We start from the raw sequence: 23,967 nt of genomic DNA on the forward strand, positions 1-23,967 counted from the left end.
ATGGTCTATAATTAAATATATGGCATTTCTCTTAATAGGAGATAAACAGACTAAATTAGACTGGAGAAAGTAGGGGCAGAGGAGACTTCATAGCTTGTTTCCATCTCAAATTTTCTGATTCTGTGAGAGTAAAATGAACGTAAAAGAATGAGCAATGTGGTGTCCCTGTGTGTCCTTGGGAGGAACAGCTCCTTTTGGTAAACATACAGTGGAACCCTTGTGTAATCATCTCCCTCTTGAAATCCTTCCCCCACAGAATGCAGAGTTTTCCCTGTGCTATCAGCATTGTGTGCTATGGCAGATGGCTCTGAAGAGTGGGTCAGTACCTCTGAAACAGAAGGCATGGTGCCTTGACAGTGGGTCAGGGAATCCCGTCTGGTTGGGGTGCAAGTAGATGGTTCTCACACCAGGTTTGTCTCCCCCACAAGCAGGACGTGGGGTCACAATGGGATATCGGATGCTGCCATCAGCAAGCCAGCCAGCGCGGCATCTATCCAGGCCCAGCTTCCAGGCGGCATGGAGTTGCCCAACAGAGGCCAGGGTGGCATTCTGGCTCTCACAGTATTCCTGGGCTTCTAGGAGGGTGAACTGATCTGCTTGGGTTGCAAAGAACACCTCACCTGGAGGAAAAAATCAAGTATGAGTCACTTACACATAGAACTATGGATATTTCTGCCCCTCCGCTGTACTTTACACACACACATACACCCTAACACCCATGCTCACAGGAATGTGGAGAACATACCCTTCAGTCGGTCAATGTAGCAGTACACGTCGTACATCTCAGAAGCTGGGCGCATGCCATACGTCCGCACGCCTGGGGAGCTGTCCTTGTCTCCTACGCATTGATTCCGTGGGGTCACAATGGGGTATCTGCCAAAACAGAAAGAAAGGGGCCTTCCCAGTGAGGGTCCTGCATACACTGCGATTGAAGAATCTTGGTGGGTGTTCCTGTGGAAGGGATGTAAGCTCTCCATTGAATAATGATCATACTTAGCATTTAGAGGTGCCCAACGTCCTTAATCATAATAATAATGGTAATGCCTAGCTCTTGTGTTGGGCTTTTCATCAGTATGATTTAGAAACATGTTGTGGACACGCAACATGGGAAAATGTGGCACACGTGGGGAACACGTTCACAATTCAGCAGCACATTACACTACGGTCCGACTTGTGTTTTATCCATGTCAGGTGCTACTGTGCTGTCACTGGGTCCCGCGTCCATGTGGGGCTGTGCGGCACATTGGCTGTAACCCAAGTGACTCTGTTTCATGGCTGAATGTTTCTTTCAGGTAATCTTGACCTGACCTGGCCTCCCCTTACCTGACAGTCTGATCCCGCAGCCAGCCGGCGTCACACTGATGAAAGCCAGCCTGGTAGGCAGCCTGCAGTTGTTCGGGTGTGGCGATGACAGCGTTGTTATCCAGGCAGGCCTGCTGGGCTTTGGTGAAGGTGAGGGAATACCTGCTGGTGGCTGGTCGGTAATGAAACACGACACCTGGTGGGGAAAGGGAGAGAGCAGTGACGTATGGACACGGAGACCCCCAGGCACCCTGGATGGATATTCAGGAAGGGCCTTCAAAACCAACCTGGTAGGAGCAGTACCTGCTGGAGCCACATTGATCCAAGTCCCTTGTTTACTGGTCTCTGCTGTTATTAAAGAGGCTATAAAAGGAGGGGTTATCTGGGGGTCTCCCATTCCTCCCCTCAATGATCGCAATGCAGTGACCTCCCCTTCAGCTGCAGAGGGGTGCACACAGAACATTGGAATCTGGTGTCGGCCAATGCAGCTCTCATCCTCAGACAGAGGGGGTCATTCTACAACCTCATGAGATGCCCTCCGGCTCCCCTGCCCATTCCTGTGCCATGCACAGAAGAAGAGCTGCTGGCAGTAGGCAGATAGCTATTCCTGCCATGAACTGCTAGGGGCAGGGGAAAGACTGGGAGTGCCCAAACCAGACACACTTTCCCCAGTAGAGCCAAATCCGTTGCTAGATGGACAGTGTTCCAATTTTGTCAGCTGAAGCAGTGGTGTGGCTGGCCCTGGAGGAAATGGATCGTGAGGTTTCTTGTTGTCTCTGTGACTTACCAGTGGGAGAAATGGGCTGCTCAGGAATGAGACCGCTCGCAGGAGCGGCTGTCACACGCACAATCGTCTCTTCCACTGAGGCAGATTCTAGTTCTGGCGTGGCAGTCGCCCCCAAGTCCTCCTTCGCTGAGCTCACCTCCGGTGCCAAACTGGTGAAAAGAGTGTCCAGGACCAAGGTGGTGACCTCTTCAGGAGTCACCCATACAGCTGTGACTCCCTCTTCAGTCACATTCTCTGCCTCTGTGAAAGCTGTCTCGGCAGTGATACCAGTGGCAAAGAGATCTGGAGTGACTGTGAAGCCTTCATCTAGCTCTGAGGCAGTGGGTGTGAAGTCGATTGGCTCTAGAGTTGCAATGCTGCCTCGGGCTTCCTCCTCTGTGACATTGTGTGGAAGAGGTATCTCCACTTCGGTTTGGGTGACGGTCTGGATGGTGAAGTTTTCAGGGACTAAAAAGTCCTCATCTACAACAAGAGGCAAATGTTTCCTTTACTGGCGTCTCCAAGGGACACGGGCCCAGGCTTTGGAAACAAATCTATGTACGGACACTCAAGAAAGGAGCTGGGTGTGCAGATGCTCTGATGGGAGATGGGGAGGGTGATCGGATGGTTGTGGGGGCTATGATGGGAACCTGGGTAGGCGATAAGGTGGTTATGATGGGAGATGGGGCGGGTGATGTGATCAGAACTAGGGTAGATAATGGGGTAGTTGTACAGGTGTTCTGAAGGGAGATGCTATTGCACAAGGCATATGTATGATGGGAGATAGAGACCATGTGAGTAGGTGCCACAATGGGTGATAGCATGTGGATACTCTGAGAGCTATTCCATCTTGCAAATGGACTCAGTGAGCCTGTGGGGCACTGGCCTGCTGGGTACTCGGTGCCCCTGTTTGGAGGGTGAAACTCAACCTTTTAAAAAGTAAAATATTGACCATTTCCCCTCCCCCTGCTCCTCGTCTCTCTAAAGCACTCTACAGTGGAATTTAATTGAATTAAAAGGGGAGTCTCTTGTTTTTGTTCCCATATGTTCTATAGCTTTCATATGAGTTAGGGAGTCAGAGCTCCCTTCTCCCCCCCACACCTTATACTCCTGACTCTAATCCGCTAGCGCACCTCACACTAATCTAGTCTTTTGTGACCTCTAGTGCCAGCAGCAGGGAATTTAAAATACAAAGCTCAAAATGGGGAGAGGAAAGGGGGTGCTCCTGTAATGCTGCACTGCAGGCAGGCCTGAGCCTGGGAGTGAAGCACAGAGAGATGCGGGGAGCCAAGCAAGTGCCTGTCATATTCTGAGGCAGGACCGAGCCGGGGAGCAGTGCACGGGGGAAGCTGGGAAAACAGGATTGAACACTGCAGAACAAATACGATCAGACCTCCACCCTAAAGCTGCTTTGTTTTCTCAGTTGGTTTATTTCAAATTCCATTTCCTTTACCCGGCTAATTCATTGTCGCCTTCTTTAGAGGTTTTTAAGGTCAGGCTTGACAAAGCCCTGGCTGGGATGATTTAGTTGGGGATTGGTCCTGCTTTGAGCAGGGGGTTGGACTAGATGACCTCCTGAGGTCCCTTCCAACCCTGATATTCTATGATTCTATGCTTCTCACAGATCTGAGAGGCTTCCAAGAACCAGGCATCAAAGCTCAAACACTTGCCTGTCATATTAAGTGGTTTAATAAGTAGCACCTGAGAGAGACTGCGGGGCACTGACATGTTGGGCCTGATTTGCTGGTTTGGTCAGGCCACTTTGTGCCACATGGCGGGCATAATCTGATCCCAAAGTGGGCTTCACTGGTCCTGGGAAGATAACCCCACTCATTCTGAATTTGAACCTCCAACACCTGGTGTAGACACACACAACCCTCCCTGCCTGCTGCTGCCAATTGGCATATCAGGACATGGGCATGGCTAGCAGATAGAGGGTGTAGCTGAGATGCCCATGAGCCAGGGCAATCCTTAGCTGCAACTTGGGCCCCTTATGGAAATTTGCAGCCTAGGCAGCCCTCTAACATTAGCGCGGGGTGGCCAGCCTTGTACAATGGCTACACCGGGACCAAGGAAATGCAAAATGGAGTCCTTGCACATGGACCCCTACCATAGGCACTATGCAAAGCACTGCTGCTCAGGAGATGACCTATTGTCTTCTTTCTGCTCTCTTATCTATAATATTAAATTACTTAATATGCAAGCACTTGATCTCTGCTGCCTGGTTCCTGGAGAGCCATCAAATTTGGAAGGTGTTTGACAATCTGGAGTGGATAGAGGCATATCACACTCACCTCCCATTGAGAACACTCAGTTGTACTGCAATGCTAACATACACTCTGAACTCTTCTTTCTCTGCTTGGACAAGAATGGAGGGGCACTGGCCTTCTGGGTACTGGGTGCCTCTACATTTATATCTGTTTTTCTTGTTTAAGTGAAACAGTAAGAAGCTTTTCTGTGTTAATTCTGAGGTGGGGCTAGCAACAGAGTCAAAGGCATTCCGAGAGACAGACAATAGAAATGATCAGTGGGGAAAGATGACAAGTGATGTATCTGATTCTTATGTTGGTGACCATCGCTATAATATTTGAGTTAATCCTGCACTGCCATGACTAAGAGGGGATCTCATAGCCATCCGCAAGTATTTGAAGGAAGTACCAAAAGTGGAGTGAAGTTTAGTGTGATCCCTGTGGTTCTAACTATTTTTATTATTCATTATTATTATTCATTTAATTAATTTTTTATAGAATAGACTGGAATGGTCTCCCAAGGGACATTATGGAAGAATCTGCTGCTTACGAGTACTGATGGAGGCACTGTACTTAATTCAACAAAACCAATGCAACTCACCTGTGTAGCAGATCGCATCGTAGCGTGAATGGGGGTGAGGGTACCCCGTCTGATTGACATGGAGGTACACTGTCCGCACCCCCACCAGGTTCCCGCCGCAATTGGGACGTGCCTTGGAGATGGGATACCGAACGCTGCGGTCTGCCAGCCAGCCTGCACTGCACACATCCATGCCACCCTTCCATGCCAGGTACAGCTCTCCCGTGGTGGCCAAACGGGTCCCGAGACTGAGGCATTTCTCTGCGGCTTCCTGGAAGGTGAACTTCTCTGGGGAGGTGGCATAGAAGACTTCACCTGCAATCACACAACCATTGACTCAAGGACGGACTGTAATGTTTAATTCCTCTTTCATCTACCTCTCTCTTCCCTTCGCTTTCTTTCCCTAGGGGCTGGTGGGATGAAGGAAAGGTTAAAAACACTAGATAAGTACAGCTTGGATGAGTGACAACTAAGGGTGAGGACATACACATGATCACTGTCTATAAATATTAGGACGGTGCAAACCTCAAAGAGGGAGAGGAATTTTCTAGGGTGGAACAAGGGGGTGTACGTTCTACTTGGAGTCATGCAATGACATTAAGATAAGGAATATTTTGGGACCTGGTCAGTGGTACTGAGCCCCACTGCTCCCATTGACTTCAGCTGTAGGCATGGGTGGTCAGCACCTGTGAAAATCATTTCCTAAGGAGAGATACCAGAACGTGGAATCGTCCCCTGACATAAATAATGGGAGCTCCATTGCTTTAATCAATTAAAACCAGAGTGGACAAAGTCCAGAAAAACAGGCGTTAGGGAATAATCCAGCCTTGGCAGGGGTGGGACTAGATGGGATCTCACATGGCTTTTGAAGCTTTAATGTCTCTGACTTCTAGCTCCTTTGCCTCTTGTTTTATCCTTGTCTGCAGTGAGGATGCTCATGATAGTGCCAGCTCAGTCCCTTGAGAATTACATAGGAGAAACCCAAGATCACCTTGCATATCCTCTGCGTAACAATAAACATCGTATGTTTCGTCTGTCTCCCGAATGCCATAGGTCCTCACTCCAGGAAACTCATCCTTGTCACCATAGCAACCCTCTCGGGGATGGTGCATTGGGTACCTGACAGCGAGAGCAAGAGAGAGAGCATGCACAGGAAATGTCTAGTGAGTAGACAGAAGCTTCATTAGAAAGATGACTGTCACATGGCTCTGTGGTGCAGGAGGCATCAGGACAAGCTGAGCAGGTGTTGGAGAATCTGAATTGGGATTTGACATTCTCGGGGGAGGGAGGAAGTGGAGGCAGGCCAAACCCCAGAACTTTTCCTGGACAGGAGAAGAGGGAGAAGTGGACTTACTCCTTTCCATTCCTGACACTGGAGGTGAGGGGAGAAGATCCTCCAGGTGTCCCCCAAAGATACTGATGCAGCCGGAGTTGCTGGTTTTCAGACTCCTCTGAGCCCTGCTAGATGACTACTTGACTTGTGCAAAATACAGCCACATCTGTTGAGCTTGGCATAGCATCTATGCAGTTCGCATGGGCAAAAGTAGAGGGCATGGGAACCGGGATTAAACCACCACTCTCAAGTCTCTGGGCCATTCAGTCCTTAGTTTCTCAGCTGTGACTGCTAAACAAGGGGGCCAGTTATGAGAGTGGTTTTGTGATGTGGACACCTATCTACCTGGAAATAGACTGAGATCCACCAGCTCATTCCACACCAAATGACTATCAGATGGTAACTGCTAGTCATTATTTACCTGGGATGGGATTTAAACCAATTACCTAGATGTGAAAGGCTCTGTACCCCATTTCCAGCCCCTGACTGCCTGGATAGCCCTCTTTTCTTCCCTCTTGGCCACCTTGCTTCCCCTCTTTCAGCTGATTACCTGACAGTCTGATCAGCCAGCCAGCCGGCATCACACTGATCAAACCCATCATCATAGGCAGCCTGCAGCTGTTCAGGAGTAGCGATGACAGCACTGTTCTGGATACATGCCTGCTTTGCCTTTTCAAAGTCCAACGTGTACCTGGTGGAGATGGCTCTGTAATGGAACACGATTCCTGGAAAACACATCCACCAGCACACACACATAAACACACATCAGTCAGTGGAGAACCAGCCCCGCACCAGTTTCCCTTTCAAAGAGGTTAGCAAGTCAGAAAAAAGGCATTCAAGCTCATGTAGAAAATCATGTGTTTGCCACAGATCATTCATATTGCGTGGGTAATCTACTGTGCCCCGAAGAGACTCTGTTCTTCCCCATGCTATATTCCACCATCCCAAGGCCACCAGGCTTCAATTTAAGGGGAATTAGATGTACTCCCTTTGGTGAACAGAAAAATCTATAGGAACAGACCTGCTGTCCAGTCCAGGTTCTTTTCTCCTGTGACGCTGGAGCACACTAATGCTACATCTAAATCCGGTGTTTTAATGTTGACGGCTTCAGCGTAAACCAACATCCCAGAATGCAACAAATACATCACGGTCAGAAGGATCCAAAACTATCAAGACATTTAAAGTGGCTGGCATGGCACTGCACAGTATTGTAAAAACACTCTATGGAAATTAGCTAATTGTGTGTTATCAGTACAATGTTGTACTATTTTATTATAGACTTGAATGTGGTAATGTCCAATGGCCCCAATCAAGATTAAGGCTCCAGTGCACCGGGTATTGTCCAAACCCACAGGAAGGCATGGTCCTTGCCCTGATGATACATATATTTTATACTATAGCAAATGTGCTTTGAAGAGTTATATGTACTGCAAATGTAGTTAAGCCATACTATTCCATACAGAGTGACTTTTAAAAGGAGTGGGTGGCTGTATGCATACTCAGGCCTGGCATAAGAAGAGTTAAACCTCTTGTACGCTTTCTTTCTTGGCCCCTCTTCTTCTCACTCACAACTGTATTGAGGAGAGTAACAATGTTAACTGGGGGAAAGTTAATGGTGTGTTATATTGTCTACATATTAGCAAACTAAACCACTTTTACATTTCTTGAAAGAGCGTAAGAATGGCTCTACCAAAACAGGCCAACGGGCCATCTGGAAAATATCCCATCTCCTAACATACTAGATGAGACCAAACGTCTCATAGGTCCAATATCCTGTTTCCTGCTACACTACGTCACACCACCCGTCCATCTCCTCTAGCGTTCCATCTCCTGCCCATATCAGAACAGACTGGTGACATCTTCTACCACACTGGGTGACACTGTTGGTCTGTTTAATATGCCATTCCAGATCCTGCCCACATTAGAATAAATCAATGGTCTATCTTGTTTGGCTCCTGCTCACATACAAGATCAGACCAATGATCCGTCAAGTCTGGCATCCTGTCTATGACAGCGAGTGATGCCAGATGCTCATGGAAAGGGTAAAATGCCTCCACTTCTATTCATAAGATTTCTTCCTTCCTCTTTCTCCCCAGTCAAACCAATGTAAGCATCAACACTATCACCAAGAGGAAACATTGACATAATGGCCTCACCTTTCACTATGACCTCTATCGTATCCTGGCTGTCCTCAATACCATGCATCACCTCGCAACGATAGACCCCAGTGTCGTTGGACCTCAGCGCTTTGATTTCCAAGGTGGCATCGGTGGGGATGGCAGGATAGTTGGGCAGAGAGATCACCTCCTTGTACTCAGTGTTGATTCGAACTTGCCCCTCTGTGGCCACTAGTAAGACGACTTCCTTCCCATTGGAGAGTCTGCTCCATTTGATTCTTGGGGTCAGAGGAGGAGTATAGGGGGCTGTGGTGACGTGATCCAATGAGTCGATGAAGTAGCAGGGGATGGTCAGAGAGTTTCCCAGGATGACACGCAGGGGAGACCGTTCAGGTATGCTCACACTCAGTGTGTTACCATGATCTGCCCAGTCCCAATATGGAGAGAGACAGGGTGAGGATTAATCAATAACACACATCAGTCATAACTACCAACATTTTCAAAGTAGCCTCAATCTAGCTTGTAAATCTGCACCCACAATATTAGGAAATATATATATTTGGGTATATTCTAGTAGATATAATTTGAAGTAACTGATGTTCCTAAAGCAGCCCCTGAGCATTGGTAACAGCCCTAGTGGAATATAACGCTATTTCACTGAAGGTAGGTTGGGGGCCTTGGCACTAGGTTACAAGCTGGGAGTATCTCCCACCCTACCAAGCACAGCAACAGCAGCATGTCATGGTGTTGCAGCAGCCCAGAGAGGAGGCCCTCGGCAATGATGGGTGAAATTAGTGAGCTCATAGGTAGACCTGTTAAGTTGCCCGTGTCTGCTGTGTGAGGGGCATGTTGGCCTGTTACATGTATGGTCCACAGAACTGAACAGTGGTCCTGCCAACTGTACATACCTGAAACTTCCACAGAGATGGCTGCAGTGATGACTCGCAAACACACAAACACTAATAGTAAAGTGGTCATAGTTTACCTGAAACAAACAACATAGGGAGACCGGGGTTAATTACTGCTGGATGATCATAAGGGAATGAGGACTCTTAAGAGGGAACAAGCCCATTAACCTACAGTACCTAAACACACCCCGACAGGGTTCTTTTACATATAACCAGCAACAAAAGAGAGTTTTCAGGGCAACTCCTTGTCTAATAGAGGGAGGGACAAGGCATCTTGCTCCAAACAAGGGTGTGGCATGAATAGTTTGTCTGAACTGTCTTCAGTTCAGAACAGTTTCAGACAGACAGTGGAGGACTATCCTGTATCCAGAAATGGCAGAAGGAATGAAGGGAGGCAGAATGGATTCACCCAAACTGGAATTTAGCCAGGAGAGCAAGGTTAATGCCCTTAGTCTTGTGTATAATGCCATGGGTTTTTAAATAACCACTAGTGGGCAGGACCTCAGTTTTATGTTTCATTCACAAGATGGCACAGCACCCACTAACTATGCATTGCAGCACTGATTCAACGCCGAGTCAAAAGGAAAAGCCCCACCTACTGAATCATTTAGGTTTTCCTTGGCGGTCACCTATCCAAATACTGGCTGTTTGTCTTCTGAGAGCAAGTGGGATCCCAGCTAGTGTTGGTGTGGCTGCAGTCAGAGAACATTATGAGAGACTGCGTACATGTCTATTGGCTCAGTAGTAAAGCTCATTAACTAGCACAGTTGAAAGCATGGCACAGGACAAGAGAAAATATAAATTACATCTTATGAAGTCAGGCCATTAGGCTTTCACTTCTGAAGAACTGGGTTCAAATCCTGCTTAAGCCAAAAGAGAAAATGTATTTATAAATCACAACCTGGTACTTTATCTACATGAACAAATATTAAACCCTTTGGAAATCTCTACTCAAGAGAGGCTAAATATTGAACTTGCAGGAGCTGCTGCAGGTCAGGGCTGAGGTGCGTTGGCAGAGATGTGTGTGGGCCCACATTTGGAATACTTGGGTTGTTGGCGGTCAGGACTGATGTGCATGGGGAGTGGGGTGAGGAAGGGGCTGCCAGACAACATTGAGGAGAAGTAGCATGTGGGTGTCTAGGACTGGAACAGCAATGGATGCTGCAGGGTAGGACTGAAATATGTATGAGACGTCTCAATCTTTCCTCTTGTATTATTTATTATGTCTGGCTCTAGGCAGTACAAAAAGTCATTTTTACGAATAATAACTTCATACACATTTTTTAAACTATTTTGTAGCATCCATGACCAAAAGCTCCCTGTAAAATAAATATATGGAAAAAAAAAAAAACAGAATCAGACTTCCATTGCTCAGTCTGCCCAGTACCTCATGGCATTTTGTCAAACAGCAATGCAGAGGCTGAGTAAAAAGTTAACCAGCAAGAGACAGGGAGTAAGATATTAATTTGTATCATGGGGAAACACTCCAGTTTCTCTCTGGCTGCTAAAGTTACGTACCCATCACTGTTACATTTTAAGATCAGTGCTGGCTGTTATTTATTTATTTGTATGCCGAGAGGCTTGGAGTCCCACTTTAAACACAAAGCCATAAAAGCAGACAAACTCAGTCCTAGTCTCTAGGTAAGGACTTTAGCACTGGGAAAAAACTCAAGCCAAATGTCGACAATGTATTCCCAGTTTGTTAGAAAGAACAAATGGAGACAGCATGACTCAGGAGATTGTTTATGGAATAGGGAGCCTTTCACCAATAGGTCACTAGTTTTAATAAGGCCCAGGTCATTGGTGACTTAGGGTATGTCACACTGAGAGCTGGAGATGTAAATTCTAGCTCCAGGAAACATACTTGTACTAGCTCCGATCAAGTTAGTGCACTCGATATAGAGAGTAGCTGAGGCAGAGCGAATGATGGGAGGGGCTAGCCATCCGAATGTCTCAGACGGGCTTGTACTCAGGTGTCTAGCCCCTCGCTATGGCTGTACTTCTATTTTTAGTGTGTTAACTTGATCAGAGCTAGTGATGTTTCCTCAAGCTGGAAATTACACCTTCCAACTCCAAGTGTAGCTGCATACAGCTGTTACCCTCTGGTGATCTACTGTACGTTAAATGAATTGGGAGCGGGGAGAAGGGGGCTCAGTCCAGTTTCTAATGACGTAGGTGAGCACATCATGCGAAATATTAAATTACAATAAGCAGCTTTGGGGACTAACTGGATCTCTTGATGACAGAATCAATAGAGAGGCCAAGGATTGAATGGGCCATGGAGATGGAATTCTCCTATCATCCCCAGGTGTTGTGGTGGGGGAGGCCTCCAAGGCAGAAGGCACATTGGTGGGGTCAGCATTTGGGAAACTCGTACTGTCACAGCTTGTGTTGTACCTGTTCTAGCTTTAAAGACAAGCTGTCACTTCTCCAGAGTCAGCAAATCTGGTACCTTTCAGCAGCGCCAGCATTATGCTAAAAACGATTTAAAATAAATAGCCTTGGATTAGCAAAGAGACAGGCATCCTTTTGTCTGGGTTTTTCTGCAGAAGAAACCTGGAATTGAAGCATCTTAGAGCACTGAAACAGAGAAATCAAATATGATGGGCCCTGGCTGTCTGAAAACACCTCCAGGGCTTTTACCTATTATAGGCTGGTATTGTCACCGAGCACTCAAAAGTTGTAGCAAAAAAGTTGTTTCTGTCAGTATTCATTGCCAGTGAGACATGAAGCAGGAGAGCAGGTTCATGCTAGCGCTGGTTAGAATTTGCAGAGTATGATTATTCTGAATGGGTGAAATTCACTCCTGGATGGAAAGCCAGCACAAGCCCTATGCACCCCTGGAGTCCACTTTGCTAGGGTGACCATATTTCCTAAAGTAAAAACGGGACGGACGGGGCTCGCCTGAGCCCGAGCCCCCCCGCCGCCCCCCCCGCCGGACTTACCAGAGCTACCCCTACCATCCGGGGCTGGGGATGACCCCCTGCCCCCAAGCTGCGAACCGCCCATGGCTGGGGCTGACCCCCTCCAGCTCTGAGCTCCGTGCGGCCCGCAGCTGAGCCTGACCATTTGAGCCCTGTTCTGCCCATGGCTGACCCCCCCCCGAGCTCCGTGCTGTCTGTGGCACACTCTCCCCCCCGAGCTCTGTGCCACCTGTAGCTGGGGCTGAACCCCCCAAGCTCCAAGGGGCTGAGTGCCTAAGCTGTGTGCCCCCAAGCTCAGCACTGCCTGGTACTGGGGCTGACCCCCTGTCTCCCCAGCTCTGCACCTTGTGCCACCCGCATCTGGGGCTAACCCCCTCCCCCGCACAAGCTCCAAGCGGCTGAGTGCCTGAGCTGTGTGCCACCCATGGCTGTCCCCCCCCAGCTCAGCACTGCCTGGGACGGGGGCTGACCACCCTCCCCCGCCCCCGAGCGCTGCACCCCGTGCCACCTGCAGCTGGGGATGAGCACCCAAGCCCTGTGCTGCCCATGGCTGGGGCTGACACCCCCCCCCCAACCTCTGGCTGGTGCTGGGGCTGACTTCCTCCCAAGATCCATGCCACATGCAGCTGCGGCTTGGGCAGATCCCAATGCCAGCTGGGGCTGACTCCTGAGCCCGCAGCCCAGTACCTCATGTTGCTGACCCTCCTCCCAATGTTCCTCTGCTTTTTTAGTAAACTGGGCATCTGTTCCTTTGCTCTTTCCAACTGATCAGTTGGGGAAGAGCAAATGGGACAAATGCCCATTTTTGTCAAAAAAGTCAGGACAGCCAGGACAGAGCTTAAAAATGGGACCGTCCCAGCCAAAACGGGGAGTATGGTCACCCTACACTTTGCTTTGTGCTGGTCCTTCACACAGGGGGCTATTTCGTCATACCGTAAGAGCAGGGAAGACAGGAACATTTCCAAGTTTGGTTTATTCGGGAAAAAGAAACACCCTCCCTCCATTTCCCCTCCCCTGCAGTATCCCACAGACAGTGAATTCTTTCTCTCAGTGGCAGTTCAAACAAATTAGAATAATAGTGTGTGGAGTGCATTCTGCCAGCTTCTTAGACCTGACTCCCTGCCAGTGCGAAATTCAATCAGGTGCCTATTCCTCACGGTCATGTTTGCAACATGTTCTCCATTTCTCACTATTCTAACTACCGCAGGGAAATCTTATCCGGCAGCTCATACAAAGCCCTGCTTTGTGCTGCTTAGAATGTCCTCGATAATTTGCCATCATTAGCAGTGATGATTTTATATTCTACTATTCTATGATTCCGTTTTGTTTCTGTAGGGTTGTCAGCGTGCCTGGCACTCGACAGTGGGTGAACATCTCTGTTGTAAAGAGTGCTCCTGTAACCGACAGGCCCTTGCCTAAAGGCCTCAGCGTATGAAGGTATAGTCCAGGACAACACTGAGCAAACCCGGAGTGGTGTGTGGTTGCTATGGCTGGGATACATCATGGCCTTTCGAGGAAAGGAAGGAACTTGGTGGCCATTAATTGTGTGACTGTTCCAAGTGCAAAAGGCCTGGAGTCTGGAGGGGGTTAAGGAGAGAAGGGAATGGCCCCTCCCCAGGACCTCAATCAGGCTCCATTATCTGGCCCCCAACAGCAGCTCAGTGGTAGCAGGAAAGTGATTCTGTGGCCTCTGGTTGTGTGGTGATTGGTCAGATGGGGAGTGAGTCTAGCCATAGGTTGGGTGCACAGTTAGGAAATGGATTCCCATTGGCTGGGATGGGGGGGGGGGCAGTTCTCCCCTGCATCAGTTGCATTTTCAAGGCTTTTCACAAAGAAAAGGGCTAGAGCCTGAAAATAAAAATGAAATGCTTTAAATGAAAACTGGAAGCCTCTTTACAGGACCCAAAGACTGTTACAAAACTCCCCCCCCTGCCCCAGTCTGTCAGGGCTCTTAACCTCTCTGAGTACATAAAACATCATTTGAGGGTTAGGGCTAATGTGGGGGTTACAATTAAAGTTGTGGTTAGGGTCAGTTACTCTTATGGTCATAGACAGGGTTAATGTTAGTAGTTAGGATTATGGTTAAGGTTAGTGTTACAAAGATGAATCTTAGCATAGGGTTAGGGATATAATTAAGCTGCTTACTATAGAATGCATAAGAAGTAAAATATGCAACACAGAAGTTCTATAAACGCCTCAGTTTGAATGCTCCTGAGTATCTGTACGGCTAGAAAATTAATTTGTTAACTCACACTAGTCAGTAGAGGTCCCTTTTGACAAACCCAAATTACCTGTGGGTGTCATTATCCTCCAGTAGAAAACCTCACCCAGGCAGAGAGATTCTGAGAATGGGTACTTTGGGGGTGGGTGTCTGAATAGGTTATACTGAGAAGACAGGATCTACCAAGCACCAGCATAGGGTGAGAATTGTTTCTGATGGCAGCCAGTGCCACACATGGAGAGTCAGGGTTGTACTGAGCATCTCAGAAGAGTTTGTGTTATGGGAAAACAACAACTTCCAGCCCCCAAGGTGTGTTCAAAGTGCTTTAAAGGCTGTGTTTGTGCTTATCGAGACTGCAGATCCATTGAAACTGGGAAGATGGAGTTTGCAAGACAATTTCTTCTGGCTTTTGTGGAAAAGAGGGTGAGGAGGAGGTAGGAGGCGTCATATAGGATCACTGCTACCCACATGGAGTCTCGGAGCACATGCTAGATCAACCAGTCTGGATGAACAACATTCAGACTTAACAGTTACCCAAAACTCCAGCCATTCTTCCTCTTCTACGCATTAACTGAGATTGGAACGAGGCTTGGTTAGCATTTTACATTGGATTTATTTATGTAACCACACTTCCTAATTCAGCCAGGTCTGGAGGTAATTGAGAAAAAGACCCGGAGTTTCCAAACCATCCAGAACTGAGAAGGATTGGATAGCACAGGATATTTCCACCCTGGAGAACCATTGTCACTTTAACTTGGGTTTATTGCCATTTTATATTAAGCCCAATTTTTTGAAAGATGGACTTATGCATGTGTGCAACCTCTAGTTTCTGCTCATGCTCCAGGGATTGTATGCAGACAGTCACAAGGGGACTGCAAATAAAAGTGCATATTTGAAAAATCTGAGCATTTCAGATTTTTTAAACCCCTCTCTCCTTCTACCCCCTTTCCCAGATTTTCACAGATCTAGAAAACCTTGTGAGAGTAAAAATTGCATTTTAGAGGCAAGGAAAGTTTTAGATCCAACAAAGTGCTTACACAGTAACATCCCAGGAAGGCAGGCAGATATGGCCCATTTAGAGCTCAGTCTATCTATCCAATTTATTTGCTTTTTGGAATGCATTTTCCATTCTTTTCCTAGCTTGCTTTTGAATCTATACCCATCTGCAGTTTCTCCTTCTGCTTTTGGTTGTCCATTCCACATGAATCATCCTTGCAGTAAGTAAGTTTACTTTAATCACCCTTAATGCCCTCTTTTCTTGGATTCATTTCACGCCTTCTTGTTTCTGAGCCTGTTACTCACTCAGAGATTTGCAGCTTTTGAAATCTGGGACAAAATGAACACATCTTGATGTTACAGCATTGTAACACGCCATCTTCATGACAATACAAATGTCATCTCATTGTAAAACATCGGAGCAAAACTCACCTGATGCTACTATACTCCACACAGCTTCCATACTTTGACCCAGGCACATTAAAAGATATGGAAAACTTTTGAGAAATCTTAGTAGGGTTTCAGACTGGTAATGAAACGGCATTCATGGGCAGGAGCTAGTGCCTTTGGCATAACGGCATTTTCCAGGAGATGCTTAAAATTTGGAGATAAAGAGGCATCTAATAAGAGACCAAACCAGCGATACTTTAGCCTTGCATTCTCTTCCCTCAAAGATTTAGTCTCCCTTTTTTCCCCTCCAGGGAATGTACCTCAGTTTCTCCAGGGAACACCAACCGCCTCTATCCAATCTTGTTTATTTCAACTAACTCTCACAGATCAGCTACTTTCAAGACTTAATGATGATGGCAAAACTTTGGATGAAGGTTTAAGGAGAATTAAGAAAATGTACCTCCTCTTGACAGAGGAGGATGCCAGGTCTTTGATCCCTCATGTACATATCTATGGGGTGTCCCAGATTCCTTCAGTCTTCATAACTGTCAGTGGCTTTTTGTTTCAGTGAAAATACGGCGTGCTCCCTCATCACTTCCACAAACAAATTCCTCATTGTCTCCAAATGCTACAAGCTCTTGTCCAGGACTGAGAGCTTTTCTGTTCAAACCCCACCCTGCCCCAGGAAATGGGAGGGGAGGAATAAAAAAAAAAAAAAAAAGGGGAGGGGAGAAACAATTTTATTTCTTTTTTTTTTTTTTAAATAAGGCAAGTTTTGGAATAGAAGTATAGTAATAAATATGCTCCTGTGACTTTGTGTGTTTTCTCAGCTGTAAAGAAAATAGGAAAACTATTCCATTCTGTCTGGCTTCCAAACCATTCTGAGACTAAGCCCTTTATGCAGTGGGCTGCTCCCGCCAAGGCCGTTTTTGACGTGATTCCTGGGACAAGAAAGTCTTTTTTGAACCAAGAATGAAACGTGGCAGTGGTTACTGTGATATTGTGTCACTGCGATGTGTTGCCCACAGCTGGACGGGGGCTGACATTCCCACATCAGCTTCCTGAATCAGACAGCGAGTTGGAGGCACAGAAAGAGACTTTATTAGAGCGAGGGTAGCAAGAAAAGGAGGGGTTGCTAAGGTCTCAAGAAAGCAGCAGATTTCATCATACATCTCAGCCAACTTATCTCACTCCTGTCCTGGAGTATCCCTGGCTGTTGTCGTCATGGGCTCTCTTATACACAGCTCGGTGGACTGGCAGGACTTGGCCCCTCCCTCCTGACTGGCAGGAATGTTGTGCACCTCAAGAACACATGGCTTAGCCCTTCTCTTTTCATCTGTCTATACAGTAAATGGAACCGAAATAACTAATCAGCTCTGGGTTATTTCAGTTTAAGTCTCAGTATGCACACTCTTATTTCAATATAAGAGCCCTGTTTCCATATAACATAACTATAACTACCAGCTTAATTAAATCAACACAAAGGCAATCTTATACCAAAATAAGCGTATCCACACACAGACTTACGCCAAACTAACTAAGTGTCAAGGACAACTGATACAGTTATTTCACATTCCATTTACCAGGCGGACAAGCTCCCATTTTCTGAGGAGTGAAATGCTAGGATGAGATTTCAGTAACAACCTGAACAACTAATACTGCTAAGTTTCAGGGAGTGGAGATTCACACCCTGACAATTTGCATGGAGCAGATTTCCTTTTGCAGGCATAACACCATATAAACTACTATGGACCGTACACAAGACACAATGGGCCACCTTCTTCTCCTCTCATTTATGCCAGTCTCACACCAATATAAAACCCCATTGACATTAACAGAGTTACTCCAGCATCACAGTGGTGTGAGTGAGAGCAGAATTAGGCTAGACATACTGTCCCTCTGGCCCCCAACAGCACAGTCACATCTCCAACTCAACCACTAACATTAATTTTCCAACAAATCATTAGTGAAACTAGTAGCAGAGAGCAGAATGCCCTGCCACCTGCAAAGGACACCATCAACTTTTCCACCATTCAAGCATTCAAGACCAAGGTGTAATATATCTGGGAATGAGTGGGAAACAAGTTGCATTCTTCACACTTGATACAACATCAGCACTGAATTACTCTTGAGGTGCCGCGGTTTCCAGTGCAGGTCATGTATGGAGACCAAGTCACTATCTCAAAATCTTGCTCAGTGATTCAGGAAAGAAGGATCACCCATGCCTGTTTCTACTTGTGTTGTATATGCACATTTCTTAGACAGTCAGCTAAATGAATGCTTAGGAAATCCTATCTCCCTGGCTTCCCTGCCGAGTCCCACAACACATCTACAACATTTAGGGGGTAAATAAAGGAAAACTCTCATTCACTATTCATTTTCCCCAGGAGGTGCTCAATTCTTGGCATGGGTTCCAGGTCTCAAATTCCTTGTGCTGCCTGTGTGCCTGTGATGGGAATGTCTGTTATCTGTTCCACCAGCTATTACACGGGATTAGGATATCATTCTCCCTGTAAACTGAAGAGAGAGCGTGTTCTTCATATATCTAATTCTTATTGGCAAATGGTTGGGCTGGGGCAAAGGCCTCCAGTTATCTGGCTCCTGGCCCTCTCTACATGTTAGTTTATCCATCAAAGCCTAGGACATCCGTGGGTGCCAAATACAAGCAAACGTAATTGTACTTTGCTCTTCTCTAGCATGTGCCATCTGAGGATTACAAAACTCTTCAAAAAAGTTAGTTAACTGAGGGCTTCTACACTACCAGCTGGATTGACGGGCAGTGATCACTCCAGCAGGGGTTCATTTATTGTTTCTAGTATAGACGCGATAAATCGACCACCGATCACTCTAGCGTCGACTCCGGTACTCCACCTCAACGAGAAGAGCAACGGGAATCGACAGGAGAGCGTCTCCCGTTGACACACTGCAGTGAAGACACCGCAATAAGTAGATCTAAGTAAGTCGACTTTAGCTATATTATTCACGTAGCTGAAGTTGCATAACTTAGATTGATCCCCCTCTGTAGGGTAGACCAGCCCTAAGCCTCACAACACCACCATGAAGTACGTAATAGCAATGATCACCATCTTCATTGTATTCCTGGGGAGACTAAGACATGGAGCAGAGAACTGACTTGTACAGCAAGGCAGTGACAAAAATGGGAATATCACTGAGGAGTCCATATTCCCAGTCCACTCAACTAACCATGAGCCACCCTGTCTCTCTCTAGAGCCAGGATGGATAGCAGTCACTTATACCACAAAATTCTCCTTTCTCTGAAATAAAACCAACATACTCTGGCTCGCAGATCCATGACTTCAGACTAGAACTGGTTGGGGATTTTCGGTTGAAAAGTTTTTTCAATAGAAAATGTCATTTCTTGATGTTGTCTAAAATTTTTGATTTTCTGTTGGGAAAATCAAAATGAATTTTTTTGTTTTGGGTCTGGTCAACTCCATCTGAGCTGCTGGAACTCCTCATGCCTCCATTATCCTCTATGGGCCAGGTTTCCTGATGGACTATATCTCCCATGCTGCATGACAATCTCTTCTTTTGTTGAACTAACACACGCATCATAGGAGATACACTCCAGAACAGGGACATAAGATGTCCAAACTATAATTCCAATGAGGCGCCGTGATAATGCAGAGGGACACGGATTAATGCTGAACTGACCCAAAATGAAGCATTTTGATATTTCAGCATTGAAATTTTCTATTCCATAAAAAGTTTTAATGTTTCAGCTTTCTATCTTAATTCAGGACTTCTGAAGGTATAAGGGGACACCACTGCTCTTGGGTCAGAGGCCTGCAGCTGGCTGGCTGGCTGATTAGCTCCTCCCGCTGCACCTGGGAAAAAGACCTGCAACGTAATTGGCTGGTCCTCATAAAAGAAGGTGGCAGGACATGGAGGGGAGGGACTGCAATACCTGCCAGAAAGCTGAGGGGCTAGTGGCTGTGCCCCAGATGGAATGTGGCTGGAGCAACTGCAGAGAGAAACTGCTCCAAGAACCAAATACACAGATGGGTGACTGTATGAAGTCCTGTTGTTGCTGAGGTTCTGAGGTGAGAGCCAGGAAAGTTGGACCGATGAACTTATGGATGTGAGGGACAGCTTTGGGGAAGGGACCACTTGGCCTGCACAGACTTTTGAGGGAAGAGTCTGTGAAGCTTTGATCTTGTTTTGTTAAGATGGCTTGAAATAAAACACAAAACAACTAACTCTGCTGGAAACTGCTTCCCTGGATTCTGTGAGAGGGGGTCCAGACAGACTTCCCCAGAGAGGAAACTGGCTCAGCAAGTGCAAACTCGAACCCAAACAGGAGGAGAGGGCTATACGATAGGCCCTGATCCTGTACAAGGACAAAAACAAATTTTGAAATACTGGAATTTCCCACAGGGTGAAAATTCTGATTTTCAACTGCTTTAGGTGACCTGTACAGTGGAATAAGCAGTTGAAAAACCACCTACATAGCCTTCGAACTCCTTTGGGAATTTAGCTCAGCCCTATGAAGTAGAAAGACGATTGCAGCTGAATGGAAGTTTGTGTTCACGGGAGATACAGTCCAGAACAGGGACATAAGATGTCCAAACTATGACTCTGATGAGGCACCGTGATACGGACTGAGGATAAACAGTGTGTTCAAAAAACTGCTGAGAAATTTGATTTCTCACCTAGAAGTTTGGATGCTTTTTTGAACCTTTCTGGTCTGTAAACCAAGCTAGAAATGCCACCATAATAGGTTCTGCCACAAGATTTCCAGTGCTTTTGAGAAGTATCAGGAGAACAATCTTTGCTGTGGTATTTTGGTGAGGGAAATTGTTTCTGATATAACTGGCTTTTTTAAAACCCTAAAAAGAGTTCTGGTTTGGTTAGAACTCTCAATGAAGGTTTTGGTGGCTTCTTTCTTATGTAAACTCCTTTGCTTATTACTAGACACAGTCTGCTAAAGAATCTCATCACATACTTCTAACATTTCAGAAAAATCTTCATATAGAGAAATCAATGTATTCCCCGCCAAAGGGCCAATCTCCTAGGAACAACCTACTATTCCAAAAAATCAGGCAATGGCAGAGTCTTCACCAGGGAAACATATTCCCTGGAGAAGCATGGCTTGATAAATAAATGAACAGTGGGAAATAGTGTTTTAAACACTAATTAACTGACCCATGTATCTTCTGAATTGTAGCTCTAAATGTGATGCATTAGTTGTAGTGTGGCTAGTGAGAGAGATAAAGGGATGGCTGGATACAGTGTGATAAACTACCACTAAAGAAACCAACAAAGAGTGGCTGTTTAACAGTGCTGGGTCGGCTAACAGAGGTGTTATAGGACTGCACTCTGTGCACATGGGGATACTTTGGGGGCAGACTCTGAAAACAGGAGGTTGCTTAATAGGACTGATCTCTTATACTGGTTTCACTGTGTCCCTAACATAAGTGAACTAATGTTAAGCGAGAATCTTGCAAACAGTCTCCAAATATCCTAGTCTCCTGCCTGGTACATAACACCTGCTTCCGCCATAGTGCTCACATGTGCAGTGCACTCCCCATGGAACTACAGAGACATGGGGCAGATCATGTTCCCTTCATTCTGTGTGAAGTTGGCCCTAAATCATTACTGGCATCTAGTGTCATTAGCAGGCATGGCCAGGAACTTGGCACCTGCTCATTTGCTCTTGAATTTTGTTCTTCCATTAAAACATCACACAGCAGCATGTAATCTACCAGCTCAGCATGACTTCTATGCCTTGCTCAGGAGGAATGATTCCTATCTGAGAACAGCTCAGCACACCTCCTGCCCTCCCACAGTGACGGCTTACGTTCAGCTTGCCTGCAGCACCCGTCCATTAAACTCTAACACTCCCACGCTAGCATCAGCTTCCTGGGCACACAATCAGCTTCAACAATGGAACCCTACGGACAACCATATACCAGAAATCCACGGATCACCACACCACCTCAAACACACCAAGAAATCTGTTATCTACAGCCAGAAACTCAGATACCACAGAGAATATGCTCCAAGGAGAACGTCCAGGATACACACCTGAACAAACTCAGAACGGCCTTCACCAAACAAGGACACTCCACCAGAGAAGTACATTGCATCATGGAATGGGCCACCCAAATACCCCAAGAGAACCTGCTTCAATACAGAAATAAAACCCACTCTGACCGCATGCCGTAGCTGTCACCTACCACCCCACACTGGAATCCATACAGGGTATCATCAAACAACTACAATCCAAACTCAATGGGGACCCCACCCTGAAAGAATTGTTTCCTGACCCTCCTCTTCTGGCCTTCAAACAACCCCCCAACCTCTCCAAGCTAATCATCAGAAGCAAGCTCCCCACAGACCATGTCACACCAACTCAAAGCAGCACCAGACCCTGCCAGAACAACAGATGCAAAACCTGCAGACAGAGCTCCATTGCTACAATGATCAATACCCGCCACAACACACCTTTTAAGATCCATGGATCCTACACATGCCTATCACAACATGTGATGTACCTCATCCAGTGCACTAAATGCCCCAATAACAACTATGCGGGTGAAACCAGACAATCACTACGGTCTCCAATGAACTCACATAGGAAAATGATAAAAGACGAAAACACCACATCAGCTGTGGGTGAACACTTTTCACAAAGTGGTCACTCTACATCTGACCTATCAGTCCTCATCCGCAAAGGAAACCTGAACAACATTTTGAAAAGATGCATAACTTTGCTAGACATTAAAAATCATAGACTGAACAGAGACATTGGATTTATGGTTCATTACAAGAATCTGTGATCCACTAGCTCCCTCTTTTTGTCCTATGACTTCAGAGGTGTTAACGGGCGACTCTACCTTGAAAGGTCCTTTACAATATGTGCTAACTATTTATGCTAAACTCTCTCTTCCCCGTTGCACATAGCTGTGACACTCAGGGTACCTTTCCCAGACCTGAAGAAGAGCTCTGTATGACTCGAAAGCTTGTCTCTCTCACCAACAGAAGTTGGTCCAATAAAAGATATTACCTCACCCACCTTGTCTAGCGGACTAGTTGCCTACAGACCTCAAAGGTCCTGGTTCAAGTCTTAACTGTAGTCACAAGCACAATGATTCCACTCATTGCTCAGACCATTAGTGAGGTGGATGTGACAGACAACAGCCCTCACCTATCATCATTATTTAGCACCCCAGGTGGGCACAGTGTTTTACAAACTTGTAGGAGAACGAGGTACCTGCCCCAAATTGCTTACAGACTAAATCAAATGGGTCTAACACACTGATTCGTAATCAGTTTACTGTAGATAGCATCCAAGTGGAGATTAGAGATGGGAGCTCACCGAGAGAAGGGAGCATTGAGGAGAAAGGAGGAAAGTGTGCACAAGGGAGGGATGAAGACTGGGCTTTGTGCCCAGGAAGACAACACTGCATATGTGCAACATGTCTGAATTAGCATGTCAGGGAGAAACTGAACTCTGGGGCCTGGCTAGTATTTGAGCACCTGATTTCTCATTCTGCAAGTTGTGTTAATCCCTTGTTTGTTTGTTTTCATTTCCTTGGATTTTTTTTAATGAAAAAGGGGGGGAAATAGGAAAAATCCATCATTATGTAGCTTGTTCATTGTACAAACTCTGTAGGCTTTGCCAATGGAGCTTTTGAATTACTTGAACTGTATCTATTTGGCCTGCACAGCTTACCTGCTCTTTGCCACCCGCAGCCAAGCTTGCATCTCTTCCAGGCTCTCCTGCTTAACTAAATAGAGAGGAACCTGAACACATCTGTTCTCTGGATCTTCCATCCCTCTCCCCACCCTGCTTTCACCGTCACTGGTGACAATTCTGCTATTCTTCCTGTCACTCAACTTTGCAGCCTTGGGGTTATGGAATCACAGAAATGCAGGGCTGGCAAGGGCCTCGAGAGACACTGGCACTGCAACAGAACTAAATATACACAGTCCAACCCGGACAGGTGTTTGTCTAACCCAGGGGTCGGCAACTTTCGGCACGCGGCTCGCCAGGGTAAGCACCCTGGCGGGCCGGGCCAGTTTTATTTACCTGCTTACGAGGCAGGTTCGGCTGATCGCGGCCCCCACTGGCCGCCATTTGCTGTCCCGGGCTCGCCCGCGCCGCTTCTCGACGCCCCCATTGGCCCGGGACGCCGAACCTGCTGTGTCAGCAGG

General features: G+C 46.6%; 1 protein-coding gene across 2 annotated transcripts in view; it reads right to left on the reverse strand.

Moving 5' to 3' along the window:
- Positions 1–23,967, reverse strand: part of ACAN (aggrecan) — a 79,150-nt gene that overhangs the window by 27,170 nt on the left and 28,013 nt on the right. For both annotated transcript variants that reach the window (XM_034784303.1, XM_034784302.1), the window contains exons 2-10: positions 9,256–9,332; positions 8,387–8,770; positions 6,781–6,955; positions 5,889–6,016; positions 4,919–5,212; positions 2,090–2,551; positions 1,324–1,498; positions 746–873; positions 327–620 (exon numbers count right to left, since the gene is read on the reverse strand). In XM_034784303.1, the coding sequence (XP_034640194.1) occupies positions 327–620; positions 746–873; positions 1,324–1,498; positions 2,090–2,551; positions 4,919–5,212; positions 5,889–6,016; positions 6,781–6,955; positions 8,387–8,770; positions 9,256–9,325 (2,110 nt within the window). In that variant the 5' untranslated portion in view covers positions 9,326–9,332. The remainder of the gene's footprint in view (positions 1–326; positions 621–745; positions 874–1,323; positions 1,499–2,089; positions 2,552–4,918; positions 5,213–5,888; positions 6,017–6,780; positions 6,956–8,386; positions 8,771–9,255; positions 9,333–23,967) is intronic.

This window comes from Trachemys scripta, chromosome 10, assembly GCF_013100865.1.
Source record: "Trachemys scripta elegans isolate TJP31775 chromosome 10, CAS_Tse_1.0, whole genome shotgun sequence".
Lineage (NCBI taxonomy): Eukaryota > Metazoa > Chordata > Testudines > Emydidae > Trachemys > Trachemys scripta.